Below are 18,936 nucleotides of genomic sequence, written 5' to 3' on the forward strand. Positions count from 1 at the left end.
CAGCTTTGTGCATACAAACTTGATTTCCACCCACTGTAATCAATTAAAAAACATTCTAAGTACTGCCTAACTGCCTCTCTTGATATTTCTCTCAAATAGCTGAAGCAGTCCAACTCTTTTTCATCAGACCCCTATTAGTTTACAAAACAAAATACATTGTACCGACTGTACCATTTCTTTCCTTAAATGCGTTAATTTGTCAGGTGTCCTGGGACTAAAAATGTCTCACCACCAAAGCCTACAGGGGAGGGGCAAACTTAAGACTATTAAAAAGCAGTCCCAAGGAAAGAGTTTGTGATTGGTTGAAAGGTGGAACACAAAAGAAGACGACCAATAAAAAAACAACGGCATGAGCTCATTCCAACACCGGCGCCTTGTTCTGCTCATCCCTCCTCTTCCTCCTGCCGCTTTACAACCATAAACTCTATTCCATATGAAAATGCTGTGCCCGTGTTGGGGTGGAGTGGTGGGGTTATACCCATTAACCGTGAATCACCTACCGCAGCGAGGTCAGAATAACGTCCGGAAAGTCCTCTTGTTCGCTTCTACTGCAGCTAAACCAACCTCGCCCACATCGCGGTTCTGAACCTAATCAAGTCTAGCGCTGAGAAACACTTTTTCCCTCCCCACATGTTTTTATAGCAGCTGGATTGGGGGCGGCAGGAGGGGTTGCCGCGTTTGAATTTGAAATTCAAATGCGGCACCCAAAACAAAATTTGTGTGAGGATTTGTGTGACTTCCTGCCAAGAAATGGAGCGACACACAGCTGTGGCTCAACTAGTGTCCCACAGATGCACAGTGATATTAAAACTTGAAGAAACGGTCCCTCCCCCTTTACAGTTCCTGCCCTCCCGACGCTCCTCCAAGTGACGTTAGCATGTATGGGGCGCATTAGAACAACATGCACAGCAACATGAGAAGCCATCGCGGTACTGTTCGTCAACGGTACATGGTTTTTGGCAGTCAATACAGACGCAGAGACAAGACGGACGCACACGACAGACCCAGCCGACCGCGACCCGTTGTAAACTCTCCAGAGCGTTCCCCCGTCGACGGCAGGCGGCTCCGTACGCCGGGGTCCGTCCCCTTTGGCTTCCTCTCGCTCTTTCCCTCCCTCCTCGATTTCTCTCCCTCCCACGTTTGCCACAGTCCGAGGGAGGGAGAGAGTAGAATACGAATTCCATTGATTTTTGTTTTTGTTTAACCCTGTAATTCCCCACCCCTCAAATCAACGTCCACCACTGCACCTGAGCCTCCCTCCCTCCCTCCCTCCCTCCCTCCCTCCCTCCCTCCCTCCCCAACGGGTCCTCCTCAGTACATCTTCTGTCGGCTGGGCAGCACGGCCTCCTTGAGGAAGGAGAACATGGACAGGATGCTGGACCTCTTGCCTCGCTTGCCCTTGGTGAAGTAGTTGGACACCACGTCGTCTGGGAACAACAACAACAACAACAACAAGAGATGGTTAATAGACGGTACCGTGGAATGACCGAGGCCGACTCAACGGGATACCCGAGAGGACCAATTCAAGACACACAATATTGATCTACACAATTCAAAAAGGTAGCGGTGGTGTCTGGAGTCGATGCATTGCTCAGATACTTTTTATTTTATCCCCCTCTCCCAGCTACGTTATATTGTGAAATCAGAGCTGTGATTCAGCCCAAAAAAGGAAATAACACCATAGTAGACTGTACTGTTTTGTAAAAGTTCATTGTCAAAACTCACTTTTGGATGTTAGGAAATGAAGCACTAGAAGATAAGAAGCACTATAAAGTCTACATTTCTCAACCGAGTTCAATAAGTTGTTTTTATTCATGGTTTTATGAACGTGGGGTTCAAAACAATTAATAAAATACAATTAAAAAATAAATATAAAAAAATATATATCATATGATATTAATGATTATATTGACTCATTGATATCAGTAGAGGAATGTAAAGGTTTGTGGTTTTATCCAGAAAAAACGCAGCTCCCCTATTTACTTCAGTCCGGCCTCTCAAATACGTCCACGACATTGAAGTATCGCAGCAACCGGTCAAAGCAGCCAGTACCCCGCCGACGTACACACACACGTCTACGGTGTAGACGGGGACGCGGGCTGCCACCGAGGTCATACAATCGGACACAGGGAGCACAGGCGCTCTCCTGGTGGTGGAGCTCACCTCCTTGCTGCATGGTCGAAGGAAGGACGTTCTCCCCCGCCGACAGGGACACGAAGAAGGAGAAGGGGATGATCCACAGGCAGATGGTGAAGTAGGCCAGCACCTGCAGGTAGGCGGAGCCAACAGTTAAGAGGAGTCTGACAAGGGATGGGAAACAAAAGGTTGTAACGTGAAAAGTCCAGACTGTGAATCATGCGCCGTTGCAGTCGTTCTACTGCAACTGGCAAATCCCTCCACCATCAGCCATTCATTATGGGTGTGGTGTTTCAAACAGGGTAACGGGGGGGTCTATTGGACTGCTGTGCAGGGCTGATAGGAAGTGAAATTATCTGTGCCTGGAATGATCAAATACATTCGAAGACACCACAGAGAATTGCCTTTCTTGACAACAATAAAAGGAGCGGAACTCGCACACCATGTAGCCGATGCAACAATAAGTTTTTATTGCATAAATGTGTAAAGTGCTACCCAAAGTGCGTGCAAAACGTTTTCAGTCCCATTCAGACCATCCTCAGTGCAAAACATACAAAGGTAAAAGACTTCCTTATATAGACCACGCCTAGTTGGTGGCAGACACGTCAATCAAAAGGTCAGGCAGGTTGACGTGTTGACTAGACATTTTAAAAAAGGCACCATTCACCTATTTTCACTTTTCTTAACATACATGGCCGAGCTCAAGCCTGAAATCAGGCACCACGCCTGAACTCTATCAGGTCTGTGCTGTGTTCTATGGTCTCTATTCAGCGAGAAGGACCTCTGAACCACCCCCACTGCATCATGTTCTTTACTCAAGGGACTTAGAGTTATAGGAGAGGTCGAGGGCTGGGAGGGAAGGGGAGGATGGGCTTGGGCATACCTCCGAGAAGGGGTAGTACTCCTCTGCAAAGTACTGGAAAGCCATGTAGTGGTTGACCACCACCAGCACTGGGGAGGAGGTGAGGGAGAGAGAGAGGTTATGGCTGATGCATGCGCATGGAGAAGTCATTTCGTCTGATTAACTGGTGATGGGTTTGGTTTACTACGATAGCAACGTATTGCAGTCAACGATCGGGTTTATCTGGTTTAAAACTGAAGAAAACGCAGTAGGGAGACATATTAAAAAATTACATAATCCAAAGACATTCGATTAATTAATAAAATATGTTGAAATCAAGCTATCGTAACTACATTAAGGAAATAGGTCATTCTTAATTCAATTCTGATTCACACTGTCCAACTCTTGCAAACTTTTATTTTTAACCAATGAAGAGCTCCACTCACCGCAGGAAAGTATAAAGTTGGGCGAGCTCAGCAGTATATAAGGGAAGGTCTGTAGGAGGCCAAAGTACACCAGGTTGGTGAAGAGACCCACGGCCACATTCAGTGCAGGGAAACCCTCAAACAGATACAAGGAGGCCAGGACCCCTGTGGAGAACTGGAGAGATCAGAGGCACAAACAAGGTTAAATCTCCTCCTTCCACCACCACCACCCATTGGGATACCTTGATTAGACATGGCAATACTTCAAAAACTGTTTCATTTGTTTTGAATGTTTTGTGTTATCTTCAGGGGTCATCATCATATAATCTTGAGGTTGTTATACTTTTATCCTTAGCTGTTAAGAAATCAAGGCGAGTTTGACATTTTGGATACACCAAAGCAGTATATTCTCAAAACTATATTTATGTGTTGTACTGTCATAAATTACAAAGATGTCCCCATTCTAGGCGTGCGTGCGTGACACCAGTAAAAAGGTACAAACCATTATCATGTACTTTATTATTCGGCGCGTGGCCACTGTGTATTCTTCTATAAGTTCTGCCAAGTAATAGAGACCTGCAGCTGGAGAGACACAGAAGGGAGGACATTTCATACACCTTTATTTTTTTCAGGAGCAGTGAGTCATCTACTACCACCTGAACTACATGTGTTTTGTGTTTGTGAGCAAAATAATCAAACAACTCTTGACTAGCACACAAACACACAGTTATTAAATGCAGCATAACAACACATTTAATCTAGCCTACACACCTCCTTCCACACTTATTAGTTTGACCTGAGCAATAGGTCATAGTATCACGGTAATGTACGTTGGCCATAGAGGATGTTGATGGTGCAGTGAGCCACTGTAACTGAATACCTATGAAGTGAGTCCACCCATAACGCAAAGGCTATGTTTTGGACTCTATTCAATCAAGACGGTCTAAAAAGAAAGACTGAATGAGAGCTGGATGATCCAACAAAATAATAAATGAACCAATGAGCGATCAAAAAACGTCATAATATGATTTTTTTTATGGACGTCGTGTCAGGGACATGCCTTGGTTTTCTTGGTGACAATATATTTCTGTATTTAATCCTTTAGTCGGTTTTAAGCATGCTGTATTTTGACAGTGCAGGAGGTCATTCATTGCGTTCTCTCATCTCCACTGCTATTTCTATGCAACCATTTGTATTTTGGAAATGACAATAATGTTCTTTATACGCGACTCATTCAGGACAAGGGGTTTCTACGCTCCTGCCAGCTACAGGTGGTAACGAACCACCACAGTGTAAGTGCACACCTGGGCGCTGGAACGTGGTACGTGTACTGATCACTTTAAACCTGCCGACGTGGACACGTCGCTTCCGCCGAGCAATGGGCGTCATTCGTCTGCCCCACTACGGACTTTACATCATAAGTCTGTACAATCTTCAATCGTTTGGACAGCAAGGGAGCTAGCTGCTGTATCGCACATAAGCCCTGTATCTCGGGGTTTTAGCGGTGTTGGCTATGTTTGGTTAGCCCTGCAACACACAGTTGTGGATTACTCAGAGGTAGGGTAACAGAGTTTGTCTCCTGTCTTATCTCTACTTTCCTTATTGGAGCACGAGCTGAGAATTGCAAAGGCCAGAGTCCAATCACACGCAGTAAATGCGATTTTCACCGAATTGCATGGTTTTATTGAGTAGAGGGGTGAACTCCCACCCTGGTGAGTCACTATCCCTGGTCGGCTAGCATGACAACATTAGCTCAGGCGTTCAGCAGACACTCGTGTAAACACTTACCGATCGCTAGAGTAACGAAGGATATTTGGATCACCAGCGACAGCCAGCTTAGTAAATAAATAAACCACATCTCTCTGCATGGGAAACGCCACACAATAATTAGAAATTGAAATAAAAAAAATACAATTAAGTGCTAGCGGCTAATTGTCAAAGTTCCCCCCCTAGCCGTCTTCTCTTTAGATGCCGGCGAGAGCATAACAAGGACCCGTGTCTCAGGAAAGGGACCCAACGCTGGCGCTACAGCGCTCCCTCAGGTTGGAGGAAGAACTGCTTTCGCTCTCTATTACACTTAGTGGTTAGTTGGTTAGTTTGGTTAGTTTTCATTACCTTTTCTAAATCCCTGTATCAGACAAAAAGTAAATCAAGTAGTCTTCTCATGGTTTACTCTAAGTACCAAAAGTGACCGAACTTATACGTCCATCCATAATATCCCAAAACGGAGTATGACTAGAAAAAAACATGGCCATCATCATTTAAATAACGTCTTGGCTCTTTTAACTGACAGCCTGTCTTCACACTTTGGACTGTGAATATTTAATAATTAAACCCCTCAGATTCTCAAGGTGTCGGCTTTTGAGATAATGGAGGTTAGCCCAGTCCTGCCACTCCGAGGTGTTTTGCGCACCTGGATGCAAAAAAGAGTGTGTGTGTGTGTGTGTGTGTGTGTTCTGACATTTCCTTTAACCTACATTATTTCAATAGAAACACCTTTTGAGGTTCAGAGGCAAACATTGAAAGATTGATGTTAGGAAGTGGGAAAAGCCAGCCCTCTGGTCAAAGAGCTAAATGAAGTAAATATATAATGCAGGAAAAAAGCGTGTGAAGAAACTAAAATGGTGTCAGGTTCGAAAGTGATGCTATAATTCCATAGCCTCTTCAAATGCTTTTAAAAACTTGAGCTAGAGCTTTGTATGCGTGTGTGAGAGTACGCATGCGTGTGTGTGTGTGTGTGTGTGAGAGAGAGTATGCGTGTGTGTGTGTGATAGAGTATGCGTGTGTGTGTGTGTGTGTGTGAGAGAGAGAGTATGCGTGTTTGTGTGTGTGTGTGATAGAGTATGCGTGTGTGTGTGTGTGTGTGTATAGTGGTGTGCGGGTGTTCATGCATGCAAGCATAATATATGGAGTGTGGATGTGTGGAGGTGTGAAAACGGAATAGGACCCTCTGCATTTCCGTGCAGCCTAGTGAGATCACCGATGGCTCTTATCTCAGCGCCACCTCTGGACCCCAGGGGTGTGTGTGTGCGTGTGCATTAGAGCCCTAATGGCCTCTGTCGGGTCACTGGCTGGTGGCGATACGGTGATGAAGGAACCAACACCTGGGAGCAGAAGGTGTAAGAAAGACAAAGGCCGGAGTGGGGTATAAGTATTCTCACGCATCTATATTTTATTGACCTTTCCCGACGTGTCTTTCTGGAGTGGGTCAGGCAAAAAGGTGTTTGTAAGGCGCGTTAAGTTGCTGCTTCGCTTTGAATGGAGAAAATGTGGACTTCTGATGAGAGCTGGGTTTGGTTTCGGTTACAGTTTGAAGGAACCTTTGCACAGCTGAACTCCTACCTGGGTCAAGAGCTGCGTGCAAGTACTTCTGGGTAGGGAAATGACCGAACCTATTGGCTAATACGCTGTATCTTTTCTTGATATTCATGCATTTACACAGAACAATTAAACAAACGCATGCTTGGTTTTGGTTGCACATTAGACTTGCGGGGAAGGAGGATGGTGTACTGGCTATATTCCCAACCTGGAAAAGGTACTGCGTTCGATCCCCAAGGAGCAAGATGCCTCCCTAACCTCTAACCTGCTCCTTAACGACATGCTTCTGATTTCACTGTAAATTCCTTTGGATAAAAGCATCCGATAAAAGAGAACTGAACAGTCAATAGTCAATAAAAAATGAACAATCACTCGATTCAGACTCGTATTGTTGATCTCTCGGCTCCATGTCGTCCTTATTTCCCCTCCCCCTGTGGTGGGTGGTCTCCCTTGGGGGGCTCTTGGAAGTCGGCGCTGAGGACCACCGTTGACGCTCGGATGCGGGAGTTCCTCTTCTCCCGGTTGTGTCTGAGCCTCCGGAGCACGGGGGCTCCGCCGTCCTCTTCCCCCCAGGCAGCAGCTCCGGACGCTGGGCTCCACGGGCGGGACGCCTGGGAGTCTGGGGGCCGAACGGACCACACCGGGGGGCAGATTAAGGTGGAGGACATAAGTGGTGGAAGGGATTTATGATTCTTGAATGGTGATCTGGCAATCCTTATACAGATATATATACTAATACATATATACTATGTACATAATAGCAATATTAGGTTTCCACTTTCTGTGTTAAACAATAATAAGACTTATTAATGACAAAATGATGATAATCATGATAATCATCATGATAATAAAATAGCAATACTAGTTCATAGGAACAAATAAATGAATGAACTTCAGTTTAAAGAGGCGTATAGAGAAGTATAGACAAAATAGTAGAATAACTAGTTTTGGTTTATGTGCAACATACACAAAAAGTAAATCTCAGTGGAGGATGACATGAACCTACAACACCAGTGCAACTATGCGGTGCCACACAAAAACAAACAACCACACATTTGGAGGCGCCTCATTGGCCGTACCCTCTGTTTGAGCGGCGAATTGCCCGTCACCACTTTCTCCGATGGCCCGCCTCCTCCTCTGGAGCACCCGCACCAGCTCCGTCAAGCCCACGTTCCGCTGCATCCCCCTGTGACTGGAGGCCGCCCGCTGCTGGTCCTTGAGTCTCATGGTGTCCTAGGAGGGAGGGGGTCATGTGATCAAACCGTCAGCTCAGGTGAAATCAGTAGGAACACAAGCAGGTTTTAAACTAGGTAAAATGTATCTATTGAGATGTATAAGAGAAGATTGATTCCCCATGGAACTAAAAGGAACAACTGGAGCTTTATTTTGCCTTTAATTAAGGGTTGTTTTCTCTATGCCTTAGTCGATGACACATTTTGGAGAGTCTTGAAGTCAACTTTTTAAAGTTGACTTCAAGTATTAAATGTCTACTTTAATATATTGAATATTTTTTTAGGGTTCTGAGGTTATTCTAGGAATGTAAAAATTAGAAATACAAAAACAATGTCCCTTCTTATGCAACAGCACAAAGGATGGCACAAAATACGTTCTGGGGATGTTTTCCTTCTTGCTAATCCATAATCACATGCAGCCGTTTAATAATATTATGTCAAATCAAAATTAAGTATTACCAGCATTCCTTTCAACTCAAGAACTGCAGATTTCCTCTTCTCACTCCTTGAGTCCTGTTGCAAACAGACACTTTATTTACTATAGTCAATGAACAGGATATTATGGGATGTTTAAGTATCAAACAACAACAGGAACCAACCCTCACCTCCCAGTAGCTCTCGTCGCTATGAGGGACCGGCTAGGAAGGACGGAGAGAAGGAACAAAGTGCAGGTTTGAGATGAGTATACAGAATCAGTTTACCTATTTAATTATTAAATATGCTCATTGTAACGTTCAAACATAATAACGGTACTTAAGGAATTATCCTAAAGTTGGCTTGGGTCGTAACCATGGGGATAAAAAGTCCCACCTTTTTCCTAGGAGTCTTCACCCAAAACAAATGATTTGTTTATCTCCTAGTGTTCGATCCGCACACCCAAACAAATATCCCAGTATCAAGTGTTACACACAAACAAACCCCTTGCTGACCCACAGCGATTACTATCTCTGCTCACCATTACAGTTGGTGTGCTTCGGTGTTATTCACAGCCGTAGCGGCTAGTGGGTATCATACCGGGGGTTTGACGGAGGGCCTGAGGATGATGCCCTTCTTGATCCTGTCCATCATCTCGTCCACGGCTCGGCCCTTCAGGTCCCCCCCAGCTGCTGCTTCTGAAGGGTCCCCACACACCCGCTTACGGACATGAGACCAGACACGCCAAGCAACCCCAAGGTTTCTGCATTTCTTCCCTCGTTTTTGCCATTACAAACTCCTCGTATGCGTCTCTAAACTTGATTGGCTGTGAAATGCACGGTGGTTCTTGGGTTTGTGATTTTCATGTATTTATTTATTTGTGCTGGTTGTTTTATTGTAGCCCGAGAAGAAACATGACCTTGCCGAAGTATGTCAACTCCTGACAATTAGGTAGATCTGTAGTCAGATCATGAGAACGTGCACTTGTAGGTTGGTGCACGGTAAGCAAGGTTAATATCTACATGCATCAAACATATACATACATACCATGCACATTCATGCATACGTTTTTCTTTCTTTGAATGTGCGTATGTAATTCATTCATTCACTCATATTATTTTGTGTTCGAGTATATTAGTAGTTTAGGAATACATTCGACCTGTTATCGAATAATTTCAGGGGTATTTTTACTTATTTTTTCTATGTGTTCTCTAGTGAGAGATGGTTAAGTTGAATGAAATTAAAAAAGGTGACTTTGCTCTTCTTAAGTAGTTAACTAACCCCAAAACGTGAATTTCCCGCTTGTCTTCCGACTTACTTTTCTGATTATTCACTTCTGATGTTCCTTTCTTCTTCCTTTCCCGTATGGCATCAAGTGGGCTGAAGAGACAGACAGGGACCGACAGACGGAGAGCGACAGACAGAGAGAAAGACAGACAGACAGAGAGAGAGACAGAGAGACAATGTCAAAGGTAACATTTTGCCGCATTTGTTGAAACAACGAAGACTGAAACGGCACCTACTTGATGTTGTCAGACGGACAAAGAGCTTGTGGTAGAGGAGGTGGTGGAGGTGGGGGAGGAGGAGGAGGAGGAAGACATGCTAGCGGAGGAGGAGGAGGACACCCCAGTGGGGGAGGAGGAGGACACCCCAGCAGAGGAGGAGGAGGACACGCCAGTGGAGGAGAAGGACGAGCTGAAAGGGAGTTCTCCCCTGCTTGTCTGCCTTTTTCCTGCTCATCTTTCAAGGCCTGCTTCAAGTGGTCCACTACAAAAGAAACACCAAGCTGGTACTCTGTATGCCGGGCGCCGTGTGTTGAGCATCCGTAGTTACATTGTTTAAATGCCTAAAGACCTGCATTTACATTTTGGTCATTTAGCGTAGAGCAACAGGTACTCAATTGACATTGCAGTTACTACAAAAAAGTGCTGTACCTGATACCTTTTGTACTTTATATTGACCTATCTTTTTGCTGGTGTTTTTTTTTTGCAAAATTTACCGCATAAAGGTATACCAGAGCCCATAACAAACCCATTCGCAGACCTAGGTGACCATGGCGCGGTGTTGTACGTGTGCCGACCTTCTCTGTGGAGATGCTGGACGGTGTCCCGAGCCTCCGTCAGCTGGACCTCCAGGCTCCTCCTCTCCTTCTCCCTCATCTCCTGCTCCATTCGGAGGGTCTTCAGCTCGGAAAGGACTATGCTCTCCCTTATCACACCATGGCTCTGGGAGGGTGGACGGACGGGTGAGTGGATGGGTGGATGTTGGGTGGATGGAGGGAGGGAGGGAGGGAGGGAGGGAGGAATGGATAAACAAAATTAATGGGAGTAGAAAGTACAACCTCTTGCACCCAATTCCTCCTAGTCCCCACAATCCCCCTGTCTGATACTCCCTCTTTCTTATAACACCACCACCTCACTCTCCCCGTAAATCTGTCTACAGCTCATTCAACTCCGTCTCACTCCAAGAAAGAACCAAGACAAAACAAACACAAGAACAAGCACATCCTCAAAAGAGAACCAGATATGCATGACTAGTTGGAACTCTGTTGGTCCGAACCTCACCGCTAGACGCTACCAAATCCTTCACACTGCCCCTTTAAAGCTGCAGTATTTAGGTTTTTTTCTGAGCCAGAAGCTCTGCTCATTTGAAACTCAATAAACATATGAAATTAAAAAAAGCCAAGCCTCTCTCACCTTGCACGACAATCATCAACTCTGGAACCAAAAATAGACCGTTTAACCCAATTGTGGCAAACTTGTATACCCCACCTTTAATGTGCACACACACACACACACCTGGTTGTGGTAGTGGAGCAGGATGTCCCGTAGGGTCATGCTGATGGTGGAGACCGTCCCCAGGGTGTGCAGGAGCTGCTTGCTGGTCTCCGAGTTGTCCTTCAGCTGCTGGTTCCTCCTCTGGATCTCCTGGTCCTCCACCAACACCTGGCGACACAAACCCAAGTATGCTCAAGGAGCGATATGGTGTTTCTTTTGACCTTTCTAGCAAAGACGCTTTGAACAAAGTTGAGGTACATTTCTTTCAGGAACAGGTAGGAGGTTAGGGCCTCTTGCCCACGGAGGCGGGCACGCCTCCATGGGCAAGAGAACCAAGTGCAAACTTCTTCTTTCGCAGTAGTTGCAGACGGTCTATTTTGAGTCTTGTTTTGTTTATGTGGAGAGTCGGACAGCTATTGGGGTAAAAATAATTGTCCAAGGAGAACAATAGAATATGGCAGACAAGAGCTAGACATTGCCACAGAGAAGCTTTTCACAGACCTCAAACCTCAGTGCTGAAAACGTGACATTGGATGTCAATCAATCCATCAATCATCAATGCCGTGTGTGTGTGTGTGTGTGTGTGTGTGTGTGTGTGTGTGTGTGTGTGTGTGTGTGTGTGTGCGTGTGCGTGTGTGTGTAGCTACAATACGACTATTAAACACTATCCACGGGAGGTTGTATAAAAGAATACCACAGCCGGTTCACAGGCCTCTACAGAAACCCAGGACAGGAAGTGCAAACCTGCGGCTTTCATTACCTTACTTTTCACTACGAGGACAAACGCTCAGCCTCACAAGTCCCACAGGCACAATGCCTATGTTGTGTGTGTGTGTGTGTGTGTGTGTGTGTGTGTGTGTGTGTGTGTGTGTGTGTGTGTGTGTTTTGGTTCAGGTATCAGTGTTGTGCGCACAATAGAAACAAACACATGGCTACCACTAGTCTAAAAGAAACCGCCCCTTTGGCAGTTAGATTCTCGCACAGCAATTAGCCCCCGCCCCCTCCCCCACCACAGCAATTGTGACAACAGACATGAGGGTGTGTGTGTGTGTGTGTGTGTGTGGGGGGGGGGGGGGGCACTGATAAAAAGCCCCTCTTTAAATTGTTCTCATTCAAGCCGCTTTCGCGTCGTTACGCCACCCCGCCATCACAAGAAGAGAATAGAGGGAGGTGAAAGGAGGAGTGGTGTTTTCAAAAACACACGCACACATACACAAAAACACACAACGCACAACGACACGCACGCAAACAGACAAATAGCCGCACGGCAGCGGCGGTGTAGACAAGGGTCTTTCACTGCGAAGGGAAGGCTGTTGCGGGGGGCGGGGGGGAGGTGAATCAAGGGGTAAAGCGCGGGGGGGGGGGGGGGGGGGGGGGGGGGGTTGGACTGTGTGTTGAACAGTCCTTTTCACAGGTAAGGACCCCCCTGGGGGGGCCGCGTCTATTGTCTGGCTGTCCGCTTAGTGGAGGGAGGGTGTGTACAAAGGGGCCGGCGGGGGCTATCCGCGGGTCGGGGCGGCGACGGCGTGAGAGTTCAGGCAGGCGCAGTAGTGACAGGCTGCGCTTAAAAGACCGCTGTTCTCCCACCAGGGCGCCGCCATGATGGCCGTTAATTATGGGGCGGCGTGTTAGGGCGGGGACTTTGGTGTGGTGGTGGTGGTGTTTAGGGTGGCGCTGGGGGTGGTTGGCAGGGAGGGGAGGGGAGGGCGGTATATTTTGGTGCCACAGAAAGACGGTCATTACTGAAAGGACAGACCTTCGTTACAGAGCAAACTCTCTCGCTCGCTCTCTCTCTCTCTCTCTCTCTTTGTATGCCTGAATGTGTGTCTGTGTTTGTCTGTGTGTGTGCGTGAGACTGCTTGAATGTGATTCCGCTTTTGTCTCGTGTGTGTGTGTGAACGCATCCCTTTATCTCCAGAGTGCTTCCTTGTTTTGTCTGCCACCTTGCCTCTCTCTCTTCCTCTGTCTCTCTCTACTGTCTCTCTCTAACCGATTTATCATCTCTCCCTCTCCCTACCATCTTTCTGCCATCTCTCCATAATCTCTCTGTCTCTCTCTGCCATCCCTCCATAATCTCTCTGTCTCTCTCTGCTATCCCTCTATAATCTCTCTCCTTCTCTTTGTCTCTCTCTACCATCTCTCTTTAATCTCCCTCTTACTTTCGGTTATCTCTACTAATCTGTCTACTATATTTATTCAAATATTAAATTATTTATTAATATGTCTATTACCTCTCTACCTCGCTATCTCTCTCTTTCTCCCTCTCTGTCACTCCCTGCCACATTACAACTGAGGCTAGGAGCCCAGGTGTTTATGGGCTAGGGGCCAGGTGTATTGGGGCTAGGGGCCAGGTGTATTGGGGCTAGGGGCCAGGTGTATTGGGGCTAGGGGCCAGGTGTATTGGGGCTAGGGGCCAGGTGTATTGGGGCTAGGGGCCAGGTGTATGGAGGCTAGGGGCCAGGTGTATTGGGGCTAGGGGCCAGGTGTATGGAGGATAGGGGCCAGGTGTATTGGGGCTAGGGGCCAGGTGTATGGAGGCTAGGGGCCAGGTGTATTGGGGCTAGGGGCCAGGTGTATGGAGGCTAGGGGCCAGGTGTATGGAGGCTAGGGGCCCAGGTGTATTGGGGCTAGGGGCCAGGTGTATGGAGGCTAGGGGCCAGGTGTATGGAGGTTAGGGGCCAGGTGTATTGGGGCTAGGGGCCCAGGTGTATTGGGGCTAGGGGCCAGGTGTATGGAGGTTAGGGGCCAGGTGTATGGAGGCTAGGGGCCAGGTGTATTGGGGCTAGGGGCCAGGTGTATTGGGGCTAGGGGCCAGGTGTATTGGGGCTAGGGGCCAGGTGTATGGAGGCTAGGGGCCAGGTGTATGGAGGCTAGGGGCCCAGGTGTATTGGGGCTAGGGGCCAGGTGTATGGAGGCTAGGGGACAGGTGTATGGAGGTTAGGGGCCAGGTGTATTGGGGCTAGGGGCCAGGTGTATGGAGGCTAGGGGCCAGGTGTATGGAGGTTAGGGGCCAGGTGTATTGGGGCTAGGGGCCAGGTGTATTGGGGCTAGGGGCCAGGTGTATTGGGGCTAGGGCCCAGGTGTATGGAGGTTAGGGGCCAGGTGTATGGAGGTTAGGGCCCAGGTGTATGGAGGCTAGGGGCCAGGTGTATTGGGGCTAGGGGCCAGGTGTATGGAGGTTAGGGGCCAGGTGTATTGGGGCTAGGGGCCCAGGTGTATTGGGGCTAGGGGCCAGGTGTATGGCGGCTAGGGGCCAGGTGTATGGAGGCTAGGGGCCAGGTGTATGGAGGTTAGGGCCCAGGTGTATGGAGGCTAGGGGCCAGGTGTATGGAGGTTAGGGGCCAGGTGTATGGAGGCTAGGGGCCAGGTGTATGGAGGCTAGGGGCCAGGTGTATGGAGGCTAGGGGCCAGGTGTATGGAGGTTAGGGGCCAGGTGTATTGGGGCTAGGGGCCAGGTGTATGGAGGTTAGGGGCCAGGTGTATTGGGGCTAGGGGCCAGGTGTATTGGGGCTAGGGGCCAGGTGTATTGGGGCTAGGGGCCAGGTGTATGGAGGATAGGGGTCAGGTGTATTGGGGCTAGGGGCCAGGTGTATGGAGGCTAGGGGCCAGGTGTATTGGGGCTAGGGGCCAGGTGTATGGAGGTTAGGGGCCAGGTGTATTGGGGCTAGGGGCCAGGTGTATTGGGGCTAGGGGCCAGGTGTATGGAGGCTAGGGGCCAGGTGTATGGAGGTTAGGGCCCAGGTGTATGGAGGCTAGGGCCCAGGTGTATGGAGGCTAGGGGCCAGGTGTATGGAGGCTAGGGGCCAGGTGTAGGGAGGTTAGGGGCCAGGTGTATGGAGGTTAGGGCCCAGGTGTATGGAGGCTAGGGGCCAGGTGCATGGAGGTTAGGGGCCAGGTGTATGGAGGTTAGGGCCCAGGTGTATGGAGGCTAGGGGCCAGGTGTATGGAGGTTAGGGGCCAGGTGTATGGAGGTTAGGGGTGCCCATAAATACCTGGTGGGCGAGGACCTCAGCGTGCTGGCGCAGCCCCTGCTCCAGTTCCAGCTGCTGAGACATCTCAGAGAACTCCTCCGTCACCAGCTGGGAGACTGTGGGCGATACCAAACACACACACACACACACACACACACACACACACACACACACACACACACACACACACACACACACACACAAACAGAAACACACACACACACACTTATCAATCAGACAACCTACAACACGCATACAAATGACTGAGGATGTAGACTGAGGATTAAAGGCAATAGTTTGAATGTGTATCTGGGCTCTCACCTCGTTTCATCTTGTTCATGGTCTTGCTCTGCTTCTTCATTTTATTTAAGATGGCCTCTTTCTCTTCCACCTCCACCTCTAGCTAGATATGAATATAGATACACATCCCCATAAATGGGTTGGGTTAGTTCCGTTTTTTTATTTTGTTTGCCCATATTCTATAGCACTTTGGGATTGTGCTCAATGAAACTCATTTTGTTTTTCATTCATAATTCATTATTCTAGATTTATTTTAGAGATAAAGATATATACAGATACAGATATAGATTATAACTCACAGTATATCCAAACATACACACAAACACAGTCCAAACAGTCCAACATACACACAGAAAACACACACCCGCACCGTGCATGAAGCACAACTCCCCGTGCAGTCCAATGTGTATGTGTGTGAAGGCACCTGTTCCTTCAGCAGGGTCATCTCTGCGTTCAGACTGCTGACCAGTTGCTCCAAACCCATCTTCTCAGACAGGAGGCTGTCTACCATGGCCTGGAGCTCTGGAAGAGGGGGAGACCGTACGGACACAGGATCATCTGGTGTGGTTTTCTATGGGATTGCTTTTTTTGGTATTGGCACTGCACACTTCGACAATTTATACATTTCATCATCATGTCTTTATTGCTTTTAACTCTGTTCCCAGTGTGATTTGTCTATGTTTTCCATACTATGATACTATGACTACGAGTTGATCAGAGCTGAAGACCAACATCTGCAAGCTTGCATATGGGTCATGATTTGCAGCTTTAAGATTGGTTTTCGTTTGTGTTCTGATATTGTTTTTTTTGTTGCTTGTTTTGGGTTGTTTTTCCCAAAGTATGCCAGAACAAAGAGTAGTCATCCCAAGACATTCAGTGCAGAATGTCGATTATTAGCTAGTCAAAACACTAAACGTTCCATGCAGTACGTAGTAGTTCTGTTGTAACGACTGAGTTGTAACAGAACTACTGCACTGAACATTCACTGTGTTCAGCACAGCGAGTAACAAGCTGATAGTTCGGACAGGCAGCATGCTCACCGTCCATCTTGGCCTGGCTGTGCAGACCGGCGTCCGCCTCGCCGCTGCCATCCTCCTCCAGACCCTCCTCCGCGGCGTCCGCCAGGGGGTCGGCCATCATCACGCCGTCCGCCATTTGCTCAGGCAGCTCCTCGATAAGAGGCATCATCATCTGGCTCCTCCTCTTCAGGACCCTGTTCTCTCTGGTCACCTAGGAAACCAGGGCGACGACGACGACAACAGCATAGAGCATCAAGCATTTATAAATACTGTACCGCCAAATGTTTTGCTATTTCATATTTATTCATTAGTAGATATCTAGCCACAAATGCTTAGCAACTTAAACTTCATAAACACAAAGTATCGATGAATTAATGTTGAAAGAAATGAAGGAGGAGGGGCCAAGAGCTGGGGGGGACAAGAGGAGGGGGAGGGACCAAGAGGAGGAAGAGAAGGGAGGAACAGGAGGAGGAGGGGCCAGGAGGTGGATAGGAGGGGCCAGGGAGCACCTTGACAGCCAGGGCCTGGGCGTTCTCCCTGCAGGAGCGCTCCACCTGGAACTGCGTCTCCAGGACATCCATCTCCTGCAGCAGCTGGGAGGACACTGTGGACAGGAGGTGGAATCCAATGTGATGAATTCATTGATGTTGTACGGTATGTTGCGCTGGGTATGTTGTGGTGTGGGATCTGTTTTTCGAATGTGTTGCTTGGTTGGCAACCAACTTTCCGAACAGGACACAACGCAATGCAAACCAACACAGTAAAACAACCCAATCGTCGTCAAACGAACAAAACACCAGACCATCGTCCAACCAAAAACAATACAGCGCAACATCGCACAACACGCACCGAAACAACCCCAGCCACCAAATTGCGATGAGCCTGAAGAAAAGTTTCACTTCCAGTGCTCCGTGGTCTCGACACGCATGCGAACGCTCACCTTGTTCCAAGTCAGACAGCCTCTGATTGGCCTCGTCCCTTTGTCGCGCCAAGATAGCACACTAACAACACAGAAGGGACACATGGTTATTATGGCATTGACAATCCATTGGTCCAACATTACGGCCCCCATCTCTCGGCATTCATAAAAGGATATGCAAAGGTATCAAATCAACCAGATCTCTACACATTGCCATCAGTTTTACCTGAATGTTTTCACCATCTTCATCGTCGTCTGAGGAAAAATAACAATCGCCCTCTCTCTCAGACTCTGTTGGGGTGAGGAAGGAGAATTTTTTGGTTTAAACATGAATAGATGAGAAATAAGGTGAGGAGACCAACACTAAAAGGAGAAGATTGTTATCATACAGGGCGGCCTCTTGTCTCCGTCGCCCTTTGACCTCAAGAGGAAATGGTAGGACCAATGGAAGAACCCCGTGGGATACAGGAAGTAGAATCAGGGAACAGAGATGTGTTGGATGCGTTTTATCCTATTTTCTGTGTTTCACTTTGGGTAGTTAGTCTTGCGGTGGAAGAGAGGCCAACTGCAACTCTCCATTGGGAAAATAGTACATTTGTAAAACAAAAAACAACAACTGTGACAAACCCCTTTAGACTTCATCCAAACAGCCCCAAGGCTGCTCAAACAAGAGCCCCCCCCGCATGGGGACGTTCTAGGAAACTAAAATTATGGGATTCAGCATTCAAAAGGAAATTTACGAGATTCTTCTCTTTTTTGTGGATTTGCCAAACATGATTCAGAGCACAGGGAGAGCAAAAAGAGAATATTATCGCAATTACGTGTCTGTTTTGTTGACACAACTGACCAACGCATCTCTCTCTCTCTCTCTCTCTCTCTCTCTCTCTCTCTCTCTCTCTCTCTCTCTCTCTCTCTCTCTCTCTCTCTCCGTCTCTCTCTCTCTCTCTCCGTCTCTCTCTCTCTCTCTCTCTGCTTACTTTGACTGTTTAGTGATTCTTTTAAAAAGATGTTTTCACATTTCAGGAAGGAACATAAAGTGCTCTCTCACAAAGTGAGAGTGATTATAAAACACATTCAGCCAATACACATTTTAAACCACAAAATGAAAACATTTTACAGGTTTCTTACTTTAAAAGTAATACCAAAGTATATATGACAGTGTATTTTACAAAACATAAAATGCAAACCCCTCCCAAACTCAATGCATCAATAATGCTACAATTAACAATAGTACACAGAGTTCATTGAGGCCCATTTATTAATTTACCATGGGTCTTACCTGCAACTGGACTGTCTTCATTTTGGTTCCACATGATGTCGTTTGAACAATATCAGGCAATGACCTGCAGCAGCCTAATCGATGGCGTGTATGGCTGGCCAAACTAAATAACTTCAAAAGTAATTTATATCCAACAGCACAAACAAAGAAGGAACTGAGAATCTCAACCTCGCCCTCCCCTGCAGATGCTTTTCAAAACAGGGGAACTTAATATCATTTCAACATAACAGCGACCAGACATCTTTGTCTCCTGGCTGTGTTTTTTGTAGTTGATTCATCATTGATTTTGAGATTGGGATTTTTGT

The 18,936-nt window shown here is 47.4% G+C and overlaps 2 protein-coding genes across 2 annotated transcripts; both read right to left on the reverse strand.

Annotated features, from left to right (window-relative positions):
• Positions 1–1,290: 1,290 nt before the first annotated feature.
• On the reverse strand, positions 1,291–5,363 carry tex261 (testis expressed 261). The gene is made up of 6 exons (XM_079757674.1): positions 5,191–5,363; positions 3,905–3,984; positions 3,424–3,577; positions 3,020–3,087; positions 2,164–2,266; positions 1,291–1,427 (listed from the first exon to the last, which is right to left on the reverse strand). Exons 1-6 carry the CDS (start codon positions 5,258–5,260, stop codon positions 1,312–1,314), a joined length of 591 nt encoding a protein of 196 aa, XP_079613800.1. The 5' UTR covers positions 5,261–5,363; the 3' UTR covers positions 1,291–1,311.
• Positions 5,364–6,599: 1,236 nt separating this feature from the next.
• shtn2 (shootin 2) lies at positions 6,600–18,720 on the reverse strand. Its single transcript, XM_079758387.1, has 17 exons — positions 18,632–18,720; positions 17,579–17,643; positions 17,374–17,434; positions 16,943–17,037; positions 16,455–16,644; positions 15,839–15,936; positions 15,436–15,517; positions 15,136–15,230; positions 11,165–11,311; positions 10,447–10,591; positions 9,890–10,133; positions 9,685–9,746; positions 8,967–9,064; positions 8,558–8,590; positions 8,412–8,465; positions 7,800–7,953; positions 6,600–7,339 (listed from the first exon to the last, which is right to left on the reverse strand). Exons 1-17 carry the CDS (start codon positions 18,663–18,665, stop codon positions 7,137–7,139), a joined length of 1,860 nt encoding a protein of 619 aa, XP_079614513.1. The 5' UTR covers positions 18,666–18,720; the 3' UTR covers positions 6,600–7,136.
• Between the last annotated feature and the right edge of the window lie 216 nt (positions 18,721–18,936).

This window comes from Pollachius pollachius (assembly GCF_949987615.1).
Source record: "Pollachius pollachius genome assembly, chromosome: 20".
In the NCBI taxonomy this organism is placed as follows: Eukaryota; Metazoa; Chordata; class Actinopteri; order Gadiformes; family Gadidae; genus Pollachius; species Pollachius pollachius.